Genomic DNA, 13,927 nt, shown 5'->3' on the forward strand with positions numbered 1-13,927 from the left:
CCCAAGAGTTAAGCCATTCCTTTCTAACCAACTTTTGCTTACCTACACCACAGGGTACTAAAGTTTAAGTGCCAAAATTCAACCATTTTTGGCAACTGCACATGATTAAACCTATTACAACATCACTGGATACAAATATAGCCTCACATGCACTGAACTTCAGGCACAAACTTCTGGCACCCTCTCTGCTGAAAATCTTCTGTTTCTTTCTTCCATGTCTTCTGTTTGTGTGACAATCCTATGTCTTTCAGCCTTTGTAGAAAGCTATTAATAAATGTAGACAGCTAAGTACATTCATGTCTCTGGAATTTTGAAAAACATTCCGAAGACAAAAAACACTGAGAGTGATACTTTATTTAGTCATTTCAGCTTACAATTGAAACTCTGGAAATTCAAAGTTAACATCCTTGCCAGTGAGCTTCTTATACACACCAGAAAATGTTTCAACCTGCAACAAAAGAAATAATTCATCACAACTTTTAAATTCACATACTAATCTGACAACTATTTTTTGGTGAAATTGTGTCCTGTATGGTTTTTCTCCTCAGCAATGATATACTGAGAAGATAAGGAATATACAGGACCATGCTCTCATCAGTCCAAAGACTGGGAACAAGCTCAATCTCCAATGTTGTGGAATAGGATTATACATCAGTGCACCAAAGTGCTATGCTCCTTCACGCCACATGGTCAAAGCCACTGAGTGAGCCCAGTGGTTGTCCACATTGGTTTTTTCCTTTCTTTCTTTCTTTTTTTAACCAAGTCTTTAAGAAAAGTTACATTTCTCCCCAGACACATATACTCCCCAACCCACCCAGTCCCTACTTTATCAAGGATATACAGCCTTATTAAAAGCCAGACCATGGAATTGTTTTATTTCCATTTTTCCTAATAATTTTAAAAGCTAAAAGCTAAAGAGAATTTCAAGTGTCCAGCTTTTAAAAATATCCCCCAATTTAAAATGTGAGACATATAATCAAAAGGGAAGTGGGTGTAGTTATAGAGGAAAAAAGGCTCACCATGAGTTTACGAATATTGGCTCTGGGTGGTACAGAGATACACTCTACTTTTACCTGTTTGAAAGTTTCTTTAATAAAAAGTTAACCTATTACCTTGTGTTCTACATTGTTCTGTTGTGCTTTGTCCAAATGAACCTTTATAAGCCGGCTGCCATCCAGTTTTACACGGATTCTCTTGCCCACAATTTCACTTGGGAAGACCAAGTCTTCAAGGATTGCATCGTGCACAGCTGTCAGAGTACGGCTTAAAGAAAATAATTACAAAATTTAACCATCTAACAATGCCTACCCTCTGGTGAATCACAGGAGGGCACTTAATTCAAAACCTAAATGGCATGGAGTAGATGTGGCTCAAGCAATTGAGCACCCGCCTCCAACACGTGAGGTCCTGGGTCCGGTTCCCAGTGCCTCCTAGAAAAAAACAAACAAGCAAACGAAAGAAAAAACCAACTAAGGGAGGTGATGTGGCTCAGTGGTTGAGCGCTGACCACTCACAAGGTCCCAGGTTCAATTCCCAGTACCAGTACCTCAAACAAACAAACAAAAGGCAAATTCAGGTTCCTGAAATCAAATTAACACTAGTTTCAAACAGGCTAGTTGCTTTTAACATATCACACACCAACACCTTTACCTAATTAAAATATGGTAATAGGCAAATTATTCCGTTTTCAAAAACTTCATCTATTTTAAATGATATCCTGTAAACTACACATCCATTCAAGTCATTACAAGTGGTGATATCTCTGGGAAGTGGGAAATTAATGACTATATTCTTAACTCATCTCCAAAGCCATCCACTCCAATGCTGTCAGAGTAATCTTTCTACAACACTGATGTGACCATATAATTTCCCTACCAAAGATCCTTCAGGAGTTCTCCTTGAAATCCAAGATACCACCACTCTCCACCATGACAGCAAATTCACCCTTATTCTCTAAGACCTAACAGAAACAATATTCTACCCCTAAAGATATCATTCTATCTTCAGCTCTAAGATAATGGACCATGTTGGTCCCTGATTATATTTCATTTCACAGCTCTTTATACACGCTATCCTGCAATCAACAATACACTTCCATGCTCCAAGTAAATTATAAGCTTTTTGAGGGCAACTCTGTAACTTTTTGCCTCTGTACCCCTAACAACTAATACACTCAACATTTTAATGGTAATTGCCACTCTATGAGCATCTGTGAGGTAGGGATTTTTACTACATAGTGTGTTTATCCTTCCAATAACCCTAGCCTACAGACAGGAGTTTAGGTTTACACCAATCAAAAAGCTTAATACGAAAAAGAAATTAAAATATCTTACCCAAAATCACACACCTAGTTTATGAAAGAGCCATAATTTGTACCAGGACCTTTAACTCTAATAATATATTTTTATTGTTGTGTTACTCATTCATTTATTTTGAACCCACTCCCAATAGTGCAAGCTGTCAATGGAGTTTGTTCCTCTCCTTAATATCACAAGTTCACAACCTGAGAAGGTCCAACTAATTCCAAACTTTTACATTTCTTATAAGTCAAGAGACAATTCTTACTTTCAACAACTCAAGACACTTGTATTAGTCAGTCAAACGGGTGCCAATGCAAAATACCAGAAATTGGTTGGTTTTTATAAAGGGTATTTATTTAGGGTAGGAGCCTACAGATACCAGGCCATAAAGCATAAGTTACTTCCCTCACGAAAGTCTATTTTCACTTGTTGGAGCAAGATGGCTGCTGATGGCTGTGAGGGTTCCAGCTTCCTGGATTCCTCCCTTCCAGGGTCTTGATTCTCTGGGTTCAAGGTTCTTTTCTTCCTGGGGCTGGCTTCTCTTTCCTCTGTGAGCTTAAGGCTTCAGCATCAAACTCCAACAACAAAACCCCAACATCAGAAACCCTCAACTCTGTTCTTTGCCATGCCTTTTATCTGTGAGTCCCCACCCTTTGGTGGGTGGGGACTCAACGCCCTAACAACGTGGCCCAATCAAAGCCCTAATCATAACGCAATCATGCCCAGTAATAGATGAGATTACAAACATAATCCAATATCTATTTTTGGAATTCATATCTATATCAAACTGCTACAACACTGTACCCCTCTTAGAAGCTACCTTCTGTTATGACTATCTAGGTCTTACTAACTCCACAGTAGACCATGAGATACTAATCCTAGTCATTCAGATGTCCTATGTGGCAGTAGCCATTACTACAATTATCATGAGAAATGGCCAAAAGAAGCTACTCTAACAGCGATCAAATGACTGCCACAAGATTTTATTTTTCCATGGCCACAGAAGCACATAAACCAATTTTGGCAGCAATGAAGGAAATCACTCCCCAAAATCTTTTAACACCTTTCAGAACACAAATTAGACAAACAGTTCACTTGTTAAGTACTACTCATTCAACATATTCTTACAGTCCCAAGGAAACACACAAACATGGAAATTTGCTAGAGTTTCCATAAAACAATCAAAGCTATTCTTAAGAGTCATCTCTCCAGAAGCAGATGTGGCTCAAGCAGGTGGGCACCCGCCTACCACAAGGGAGGTCCCAGGTTTGGTTCCCGGTCCCTCCTAAAAGACTAGCAAGACAGTAAGCTGACATGATAGGCAGGCATGGCAAGCTGATTCAACAAGATGATGCAAGGAGAAGACAATGAGGAAACACAACAAGAAGGGAGCAGAGGTGGTTCAAGTGGATTAGGTGCCCCCTCCCACACGGAGGTCTAGAGTTTGGTTCCTGGTGACTCCTACAAGAGAGAAGACCAGACACAGACAGCACACAACGAACAGAGAGCAGAAAGTGAGTGCAAAAAATGAGGGGAGAAATAAAATAGGAAAGCAGATGTGGCTCAAGTGATTGAGGCCCTGCCTACCACATGGGAGGTCCCTGGTTCGATTTCATGTGCCTCCTACTAAAGAAGACAGGGAGCTGGTGCAACGGTAAGGCGTGAGCTGACACAAGATGACGGCGCAACAAAAGACATGGAAAGGATAAAAAAAATTTTTTTTTAATTAACTCTTAAAAAGTCATTTCTCAGATTCTAGTATTTCAAAATGTCTCAAAAGGGGGGAGGAGGAGCAAAGACAACTTTATAATTATAAACCATAAAGGATGAAGTGCTTCAATGGGGAAAAAAAATGAAACCCTGTGATAGCAGAAACCAAAGAAAACAAATGAGAGCATTCAAACTGTGTAGGAGAAAGATACTCTCCTGAAAGATTGCAGGGAAAAATAAATCTGAAGGCAAGACCTACCAACTAGAACTTAGCGTGAAAGAGACAGGAAGGAGATGAAAAAACTTAAATTATAGAGTAAGTTACTAGGAACATAGTGAAATAATTATGAGAAAAACGTGGAAAATATAGGCTTGGGGCTGAGGGAGAATTAAGGTTGAAGTATGGGAGTCAGTCCCTTAGTCAGAGTAAAAAGCAAAATGAATGAGCTATTTTTTATAATGAAGTCCATAACTTGGATTCTCAGAATCAATTACAAAACCATCTTTTAAGTTTCATAGTTAACAAACCTAACATTCTTGACTGTCCCTTATATTTGATTGCTTAAAAACTACTTGGAATACAACATTCATTCCAACTACTCATAAACAAGTTCCAAGTACTGAGCTATAAATCAAGTTCTAGAAAACCTGGTACATACCTACCTTTCCAGCCTCATCCACTTCTCCCCTGCTTCCTTCCTACATACCAAGATAGCATGTAACAATGCCTACCCACAATACTGGAGTCCTATCATTTTCTAGTCATGAGAACCAGAGTTTTAATAAAGGAAAAACATCCTAGCACTACTATTCCTAGCTGTAATGAACAAATTCTCCACACCTTCAGGTTACTTTCCTCAGCCATTAATTAGGGGTAATACAGAGCATATACTAGGAATATATTTTTCAGATACATTTTTTCCCAATCTAATCTCTAGGCAAGGGTCTGCAAGGGTTCAATAACCCAAATTTGTGAAACAATGTCCTCATCAGAGACATTAACAAAATACTAGGCCTAGTTCAAGAAATCAACTATTAATATTTGAGTTTTATGCCAATAACCTGTAAATTGGCCAAGTTAATCTCATCATTTTCAACTGTATTGTCATCACCAGAAAAAGCCACCCCAGTAATTTAGCCCTAATTCAAAAGCAAAAATAAAAAGTAACAAATATACAACCTAAAATATGTTAGTAGAATAAAAAATTTCATGAAACTACACAACACAATGAACCTGAGTTAAACGATGGACTATAGTTAATAGAACAATTATAAAAACATGCTTTCATTAATTTTAACCAACATACTACACCAATGCAAGGTATTAATAGGGTGGTATAGGGGAATCCTATCTTTTAAGCATCATTGTTCAGGAACCCCAGAACTTCTCTAATAAAATAAAAAGCAAAGGAAAAGATACTCCATTCCCACCTCAACTATATCTATTATGCTTTACCAAAGTACCAATGATTTCTTTCTCAAATTTCCTATCCTTTACTCACCAAATTTGAAGAAAGTTCATTTTTGTGATAGCATTAGCCTATTATACTACCTTTATAGTGAATTTTAAAATATTTTACATGTAATTATAGAGGGACTCAATACTCAATAAAATGTTTTAATTTTTACGAAGTTCCATGTGAATACCTTTCCTAAGTTTTACCAACACTGAATTTTAAAAATTTACTGCAAACACTTACTTATAAATTACAACTTTACAAAGAGTTGCTGATAAGAGTCATACACACATTTTTGATGCTGACAAAATACTCACCTCCTGGGACGCTTTTGCTTATTTTTTGTACGACTTTTTCGAGTTGGTTTAGGCAGAATTCTCCTCTGAAAGGTAAAAATTATCATTCATGCTATAAAACACAAAACAGACTAAGTTGGCAGAAAGCTAAGAACTGTCAAACTGCTTTAGCAGCAAAAAAGACTTAGTAACAATAAGTTCAAAACAGCAAAACTAGACCAAACAATTTACTGACAAACTCTTCTGTGAAATTACTGATTTTTCACTCACTCAGAATCCATACTGTTTATGTTAAAATGCTACTGCAAAATTGGTTGTTTCATGATTTGAGTGCTCTCCCAAATATTATACATCTTTTCACATTCAAATACACCCATTACCAATTATATGCATTAAAATGCCTATTGACTGAAAATAGTATGTCTTATTTCTGATCAATCCTGACACTTAATTCCCCATAAATTTCAGTTTGCACCAAGGCAGGTCTGGACGTCAGCATAGTCCCAGCACCCTACAAGCTAGAATAGCTTCTGTGTATTCATGAAAGGGCTGCTTCATTATTCTGACTACAAACATCAAATCTTAACAACAAATTTTAACAAAACTCACAAAATAAAACACTTAACAGTACAACGTATACCTGAGCAATAAAGACAACATGCTTTCCACTGAACTTTTTCTCCAATTCGCGTACTAGCCGGACTTGGATTTTCTGGAAAGACTTCAGTTGAGGTACCGGAACAAAGATTATAATAGCCTTCCGACCACCACCAACTTCAATTTCCTAAAAAAAAAAAAAAAAAAAAAAAAAAAACCACGTCATTCTTATCATTCAAATACATTACCTGATGTCACTCAATGTGAATACTAGTTACCACATACAATGACAACTGCTACATACACAGCGCCACTGTCAGTTTTTCTCATGTCTGACCAGTCTGACCCACAAAACTTTCATTTATAAACTTGCTGATAACTATACATTCATGTTTAATTCTACTGCAGATATTAATTTCAAATGTTTTGCAACCAAAAGTGATAGCTCACTGTCCTCTGCATAATCCTCTTTACCAAATTTTAAAGCGTACAGATATACCCCAAAGAAAAGCCATTAATTCAAAAATATCCATTGCCAATAATTTATACACTAAGCAGACATAACCAGTCAGGAAAATAGCTTTAGAAATTTTAAAAATGATGCAGTCAAATTAGAGGTGAAAGAGAAAAGTCTAACCTCTTAACTGTTAAAAGATGCCTTAATTTTTAAAGTAAATATATTACAAGTTATCCTCAAAGTATTTCTCTCTGCTCAACCTCTACATTTTTTTTTTTACCTCAGGAAGAAAGGATAAGGACTGGTCTGGGCCTCAGTAAGAGATTCGCTCCATCAATCTCTATTCATACAGACACCTACATCTCCAGGCCATAGCACACCTCCACGACAGTTACTTCCACTTTTACACTGACTGTTTCAATTCCAGGTTTCGTTAAGTCTCTATCACAGGAACTCCCCATGACACCTTGCTATTTTATAACTAAATGGATTCAGCTCATATTTGGCTTCTACCTATCAGCTAACTGGCAGTATATTTCCAACTCCACTTCCAGCACCTGGACACATACCACAAAATGTAATACAGACAAATCTTCTCAGAGGTCCGTGTCAAGGAATCAGGCTGCAAGTCACCATTATAATTACGTTGCAAATCATTTAACAATACAACTCTTCTCAGGCTCTGCTGTCTACGAGTACATACTCTAAGTCTCCCTGCTTAACGAGGGAAAAATTCAGTTTACCTTGGCTGCTGTTATATTCAGCTCCCGTAACTGAGCCTTTAGGTCTGAGTTCATCTCCAGCTCAAGAAGAGCCTAAAGAAATAGAAAACAACAGTAAACAACCCTCAGTGTCCGCACTTACAACAAGCCTTGCTAGGACGCGAGCGAGCGAGCGAGGACCGGTGCCCTCGCCATCAGAACATGTCACCACTTACGGGAAGGTAGTAAGTACAGCCAAAACGCGAAAAGTTATCAGCTCGCTGGTGTCGGTGGCCGGTGAGGTCAACTCAGCTGACACACGTGGTCACTTTCTCAGCGGCTATCTGTCCCCAAGCCCACGCGCAGCTCTGGGGGAGACGCGACAAGCGTCGGGGACACAGCCCCCCTCCCTTAAATGTCACCTACCTGAGAAATGCCAGACTCGAATTCATCTGGCTTTTCGCCATTGGGCTTCACGATCTTTGCGCTCGAACTGAACATGGCCTTTTTCTGAAAGCACAAAACGAACCAAGTTTGGTACCCCTCCACGGAGCCCCCCCTCTCCGGGGACCCGCCGCCGACTCCCTAGCCTCCTGGGAAGGGGCTCCTTCCGCCCCGCGCGGCGCACGCGCGCCCCGCGCGCCCCGGGACACGCGCCGGCTCTGACCCCGCAGCTGAGCCCTGCAGGGCCCCACACCCATCAAGGCCATCGGAGGACAGAGAAGGGGTAATCGGCTGTATCCGCACACGCTGAGTTGAACCTGCTGCCTTATAGCTGAATCCAAAAGGTATTTTCCTCAAAGTCGGCAGAAAAGTCTAGGCCAGTGAAGAGTCCATACACCTACCTGGTGCAGCGCCGGCCTAGGAAGAGGCCGGGGTCTCGCGAGAGCTCGTCAAATCTCAGCGGCGGAAGGGAAGAGGAGGGAACAGTCGCGTTCAAAGATGGGGTGGAAACCGGAAGAACCACTGAGAAACTGTAGGAACCCTAGAGCGTCCCAGGAACTGGCTTCGTGGGGGCGAGTTAGTAGGTAACACTTTTTCGCCGGAGAAGTCGTCCTTTTGGTGGAATTTATAGCGGATATTTTACCGGTCCCGAAGGTTTTTATCCTCAATTTCTATTCGAGGCCCTGGAGCCAGGGTGCCGGTGACTTCTGTACCTGGTCCTTGCTGAGATAACTGAGCTGAAGGTAGGGGAGTGGGGGAGAACAATTTAAAAGGGCAATAGATAGGAAGTTGACAAAAATGCCAATTTAAAATGCATAACAGTGAACAATGTGTTGATTGATGGACTGTGGTTTACAGGACAAATATGGTAGCGTGCTCTTATGAACAAATGTACAGCACTAATGCAGGGTGTTAATAATGGGGGGGTAATGGAAAAATACACCAAATATAAGCTATGAACCATAGTTAGTAGTTATATTTTGACGATGTCCTTTTTTTTTTTTATTGACTTTGTAATAATATTACATTAAAAATATATATGTGAGGTCCCATTCAACCCCCCCACCCACCCACCCCCTCCCCCCCCCCCAACAACACTCGTTCCCATCATCATGACACATCCATTGGATTTGGTAAGTACATCTTTGGGCACCTCTGCACCTCATAGACAATGGTTCACATCATGGCCCATACTCTCCTCCATTCCATCCAGTGGGCCCTGTGAGGATTTACAATGTCCGGTGATTACCTCTGAAGCACCATCCAGGGCAGCTCCATGTCCCAAAGACGCCTCCACCTCTCATCTCTTCCTGCCTTTCCCCATACCCATCGTCCACCATGTCCACTTTTCCCAATCCAATGCCACCTCTTCTATGTGGACACTGGATTGGTTGTGTCCATTGCACCTCTATGTCAAGAGGAGGCTCAGATTCCACATGGATGCTGGATGCAATCCTCCCATTTTCAGTTGTAATCACTCTAGGCTCCATGGTGTGGTGGTTGTCCTTCTTCAACTCCATCTTAGCTGAGTGTGGTAAGTCCAATAGATCAGATTGTAGGTGCTGGAGTCTGTTGAGGCTCAGGCGATGTCCTTTCTTAACGTGTAACAAATGCCCCCCAGCAATGAAAGGTGTTGGTGGCGGGGTGAGCTATAGGAATTCTGCACGTTATGCGTGACTGTTCTGTAAACTCAAAACTTTTATAATAAAAAAAAAATCTTTTTTAAAGCTAATTTAAGCGTGAGGAAACGCTGACTTTCCCGCTGAAGCAATAAAGTAGACAATGAGACTTGGATTCTAGTTTCTCTTTGTTGAATACCAAAGAAGAGGTTTGTCAAAAATCTCTTTGGAAAATAAGTGCTTTACAAATAAATGTCAGTTAACTTTCAGGAAAGTACTTATTTCTTAATGTCTAAGTGTTGCTTGTGCTGTAGACAGTTCTAAGTCTACAAAAACCTCTGTCCTCAGGGACTTAATTTAGGTCAGTCCAATTCATGTTTATCCAGTCCTTCTGTGATGGAGCACTGCTGGGCTTTGAGGGTGCATGGGTGTTTATGGCACAGCCCTGAACTTCTAGGGACTTAGAGTATGCAAGTTCGGAAACTAATTATACACGAAATGGTAAAGAATTCGAGAAGGCCAATTGAGTAGTACTTGATTCAAATGAGGAGTACCATCATAGAGCAAAAAATATATATATATGCTTTGGAAAGATTCAGGATTTGAGCTGAACAACTTAAAGCCAAAAAGAGTGAGTCCATGTGTAGCTATTATACCATAATAAAACATTTAAAGGATATGATTTCCGAATTTAGATGCAGATTGAATAATGAAAATGTTGAACAGGAATTGGAAACGTTTATTCCAGGAACACTAGACATTAAATGTCGTCAGTGTGATACACCATAATAAGTAATAAGTGAGAAAAATCTGTATCCATTGTGTTAATAGTTTCTGAAAAACACTTGAAAAATTTAAAGACTTGTTCATATGAAAAACTAAATCTACACTCATATTAGGCTCAGAAGGGAACTAAATGTGATATATGGCATCCATTAACAACTAATATAAAACTTCAATTTGATGGTCAGATATTAGAATCATTTCCATTTAAGTCAACAATTAATTTGTGGAATCATCAGTTTTACTCAGGAACATAGTCATTTCTGTCCATAAAATTATACAATGAAAGGAAATAAGATGAATATTTATTGGGTGGATAAGGTCATAGACATGGAGAGCAGTAGGCACATGAAAATATGTACTTCCTTCTGGCTTCCATGATGAGAAATCTCTCATTCAAATTGTTTTTCCCCAATAGATGCAAAAGTTGACAACCATGGCTGCTGGTCTGACATGTGCATCTATAAGTGTTGGTGCAGTGAAAGAAGAGGAACCCAAAAAGCAGCTTGTAAAACCAGAGCAACTCCCCATATATACAGCACCACCTCTCCAGTCTAAATATGTTGAAGAGCAGCCTGGTCGTTTGCAAATGGGCTTTGCTTTTATCCGCACTACAACTGGTCGTTATACTGACTGGTGCAGGGGTGTTTATGGGTTTGTGAAAAATGGAATAATGGATACAGTACAATTTGGAAAAGATGCATATGTCTATCTAAAGAATCCACCTCAAGATTTTCTTCCAAAAATTGGAGTGATTACAGTTTCAGGATTGGCAGGCTTGGTTTCAGCAAGAAAAGGTTCTAGATTTAAGAAAATTGCTTATCCTCTGGGACTGGCCACTTTAGGAGCCACTGTTTGCTACCCAGTTCAGTCAGTAATAATTGCAAAGGTAACTGGGAAAAAAGCATATGTTGCAAGCCAGCAAATTTATGAAGCTGTTAAATCACTGTGGACAAAAAGCAACAAAAAAGAATCTCTCCCTGAATCTAAAGAAAAAACTAAGCTAGGAAACTCTGCTGAATTAGAAATACCTGCAAAGACAAATCAAGACCTGAAACATTTAGTTCTTTTGCCACCAGACCTCAGCTCTGAAATAAAGACCAAATCAAAATCCACCTCAGGTGCTACACAGTTTATGCCTGACTCCAAGCTCATGGATCACGGGCAGGCCCATCCAGAAGATGTAGATATGTACAGCACTAGAAGCTGAAGTAGTCTGCATACAGAACCACAAGATGTTTGAAGTTGCAAATAATGTTGAGAAAGCCATGTGACAGGTAACTGTAATGTACAGAGTATAACAAAGTTTTCCCTTACAAAAGTGATTAATGCACAAACTGAATACAACTCAAACAATATTAAATGATGGATGACATAGCAGAGGTAGAAGTATTAGGATGCATTTTTTACTTTTGGGCATTTATGAAAAGACTATAATGGAATAAAAGGTGTGATGAACACTGATGAGACTAAAATCTAAAAATAGGTGTGTGCGCATATATACGTATTTATACACATATTCAAATAAATCTGCTTTAGCTTTTCAGAATTATTGCCTGCTAAATTTAGAATGGTATGTGAAAGGATGTTCTCCTACCCTTTGTTTTTGGCATTTCCCAGGACTGGAATAAAGTATGCATAATAGCCAAAAAAAAAAAAAAAAAAGATGAATGTTTTTTAAAAAAAAAGGAATGAGTCTAATAAAGATTTTGGGATGGAGTAGGTCAAAAATACTCAAACATTTATTTATTGAAAAAGTGCCTACCATTGTGTCATACTGTCACGTTAGATTCATGTGTAAAGTTCTTGTCCTATAGAGGAGCTTAAAAAATAATTCAACACCAAATATTTATCACATGTTTACTTTGTGCTAATACTGTACTGGGTGCTAATTATTAAGTAGAATTGACTTTGTCCTTGCCCTAATGGAGATTACAGTTTAGTAAAGAAGACATTACAGAAATAGATATAAAGAAATATATAATTCTAATTATTTTTTTTTAGGAGGCACCAGGGATTAAACCCGAGACCTCATATGTGGGAAGCAGGAGCTCAACCAATGAGCTACAACTGGTCTCCTAATCATTTATTTTTGCAGTAAGACAGTAAAATGAGGGAAAGGAAAAGGGAACCGTGATTTAAGGGTTCAGGGAAATCTTTGTAAGAGATGGCATTAAACTAAGACATGGAAGAGGAGTTGATCAAGTGCAGGTTGCAGGGCAGTGGCATTCCAGACATAGATGGCAACTTCTGCCATATTATGTGGCTGAAGATAATTTAACCTGTAGGAGCTTCAGTTTCCTCACGTGCCAAAATTAACAGAAGACTTATTTTCTACTGTGGGCCAGGAACTGAAAAATGCTGAAAGCATTATGCTGCTTGATCTCTAAGACTCCCAGTTAGCTCTACTGAGGTAAGATTGTGTTCATCGATGTAAGAAAAAGGGCAGAGAGAGGAAAGTAAATTTTGTTGTTGTTTCCTATTAATATGATCAAAGTTAAAGAATCAATTCAGAATCAAGACAACAGAAAATCTCACCAATGCTAGTTAGAAAGGAAGAGAAGTGGGGAGGAATTTAAGGAAGCTTTGTCTTTTTCTTATACACCTGAAATTTTTCTTTTAGTTTCTTTTAGTGGTAGACAAGAAGTCATAGATTAAATGTACTTATAAGTAGGAACTTTTAAAAATAAGCGAAGTCACATTTTTTTTTGGTTTTCAAAACTTTTCCTCTACAAGCTAAAAAAACGTAATGTGGGACTGTATAGAATAGTGAAACCCCATGTGAAATATGAATATGGGTAATATTGTATATATAAGACTTTTTCATTGAAACTGAACAAATGTATGTTAATGTTACAAGATGTTAATATCAGGCAAAAGACAACCAAAGTAAACTATAGACACTAGATACAGTAATATATTAATATTCCTCCTGTTGCAGGTGGGAGGGAGGAAATATACTAAGGGAAAGAAACTAGACACAAGGTACTACATAATTGCTAGACTCCATCTATACAAAATATAAGTACAAATAAACTAGAGAGACAGAAACAATAGCAGCTATGTACGGTAGGGGAAGCATAGAGAAATTGAGAGGTGATGAGTTTTTGTTTGCTTTTTTGTTTATTATTATTGGAATAATGAAAATGCTGTAATAATGATGGAATTGATGAATGCATAATAATGATTATATCAAATACCATTGATTGTACACTTTGGATGGATTGTATGCTTTATTAATATGTATCAATAAAATTGATTTGTTTTAAAAAAGTTTGCCTCTTAACATTAAAAAGTCATGATAATACTGCAGCCAGAATAATGAAAAGCCATTTTTAAGCTCCCTCCCCAACAGTAGCACTCGGATTCTCTTTCTCCTTCCTTCTTGTGCTTCCTCCCCCAGTTTCTGATACGCATTCCTCTGTGGGAGGGTAGGATCGAGTGTAATTTGAAAATATTTTACCAAGTCCTTCTTTAACCTCTACAGAGGACTACTGTTTTCAAACCCTCAGAGAAAGATGAGCTTTAAATAAAACCAACTTATCTCATCCCAAATTCTTACC

General features: G+C 38.7%; 2 protein-coding genes and 1 non-coding gene across 3 annotated transcripts; 1 reads left to right on the forward strand and 2 right to left on the reverse strand.

Annotated features, from left to right (window-relative positions):
• Positions 1-334: 334 nt before the first annotated feature.
• RPS7 (ribosomal protein S7) lies at positions 335-8,451 on the reverse strand. Its single transcript, XM_004480933.3, has 7 exons — positions 8,364-8,451; positions 7,945-8,028; positions 7,561-7,632; positions 6,404-6,547; positions 5,785-5,849; positions 1,113-1,263; positions 335-448 (listed from the first exon to the last, which is right to left on the reverse strand). The coding sequence occupies exons 2-7, from the start codon at positions 8,017-8,019 to the stop codon at positions 371-373; spliced, it is 585 nt and encodes a 194-aa protein (XP_004480990.1). The 5' UTR covers positions 8,020-8,028; positions 8,364-8,451; the 3' UTR covers positions 335-370.
• On the reverse strand, positions 519-729 carry LOC111761259 (small nucleolar RNA SNORA73 family). Its single transcript, XR_002794671.2, has one exon. It is a non-coding gene; the product is annotated as a small nucleolar RNA SNORA73 family (small nucleolar RNA).
• Positions 8,452-8,458: 7 nt separating the features above from the next.
• APOOL (apolipoprotein O like) lies at positions 8,459-13,637 on the forward strand. The gene is made up of 2 exons (XM_004480932.4): positions 8,459-8,705; positions 10,783-13,637. The coding sequence occupies exon 2, from the start codon at positions 10,783-10,785 to the stop codon at positions 11,572-11,574; it is 792 nt and encodes a 263-aa protein (XP_004480989.2). The 5' UTR covers positions 8,459-8,705; the 3' UTR covers positions 11,575-13,637.
• The last annotated feature ends 290 nt before the right edge of the window (positions 13,638-13,927 follow it).

The sequence above is a fragment of the Dasypus novemcinctus genome, chromosome 25, assembly GCF_030445035.2.
Source record: "Dasypus novemcinctus isolate mDasNov1 chromosome 25, mDasNov1.1.hap2, whole genome shotgun sequence".
In the NCBI taxonomy this organism is placed as follows: Eukaryota; Metazoa; Chordata; class Mammalia; order Cingulata; family Dasypodidae; genus Dasypus; species Dasypus novemcinctus.

What these genes read in the sequence shown, in the direction of transcription:
- APOOL (XM_004480932.4), top strand. Translation starts at nt 10,783, where the DNA reads ATGCAAAAGTTGACAACCATGGCTGCTGGTCTGACATGTGCATCTATA.
- RPS7 (XM_004480933.3), bottom strand. Translation starts at nt 8,019, where the DNA reads ATGTTCAGTTCGAGCGCAAAGATCGTGAAGCCCAATGGCGAAAAGCCA. An exon ending in TGAATATAACAGCAGCCAAG is followed by an intron (nt 6,548 to 7,560) that starts GTAAACTGAATT and finishes TTTTTTTTTTAG; the next exon opens with GAAATTGAAGTTGGTGGTGG. An exon ending in AGAACAATGTAGAACACAAG is followed by an intron (nt 449 to 1,112) that starts GTAATAGGTTAA and finishes CTTTTGTTGCAG; the next exon opens with GTTGAAACATTTTCTGGTGT.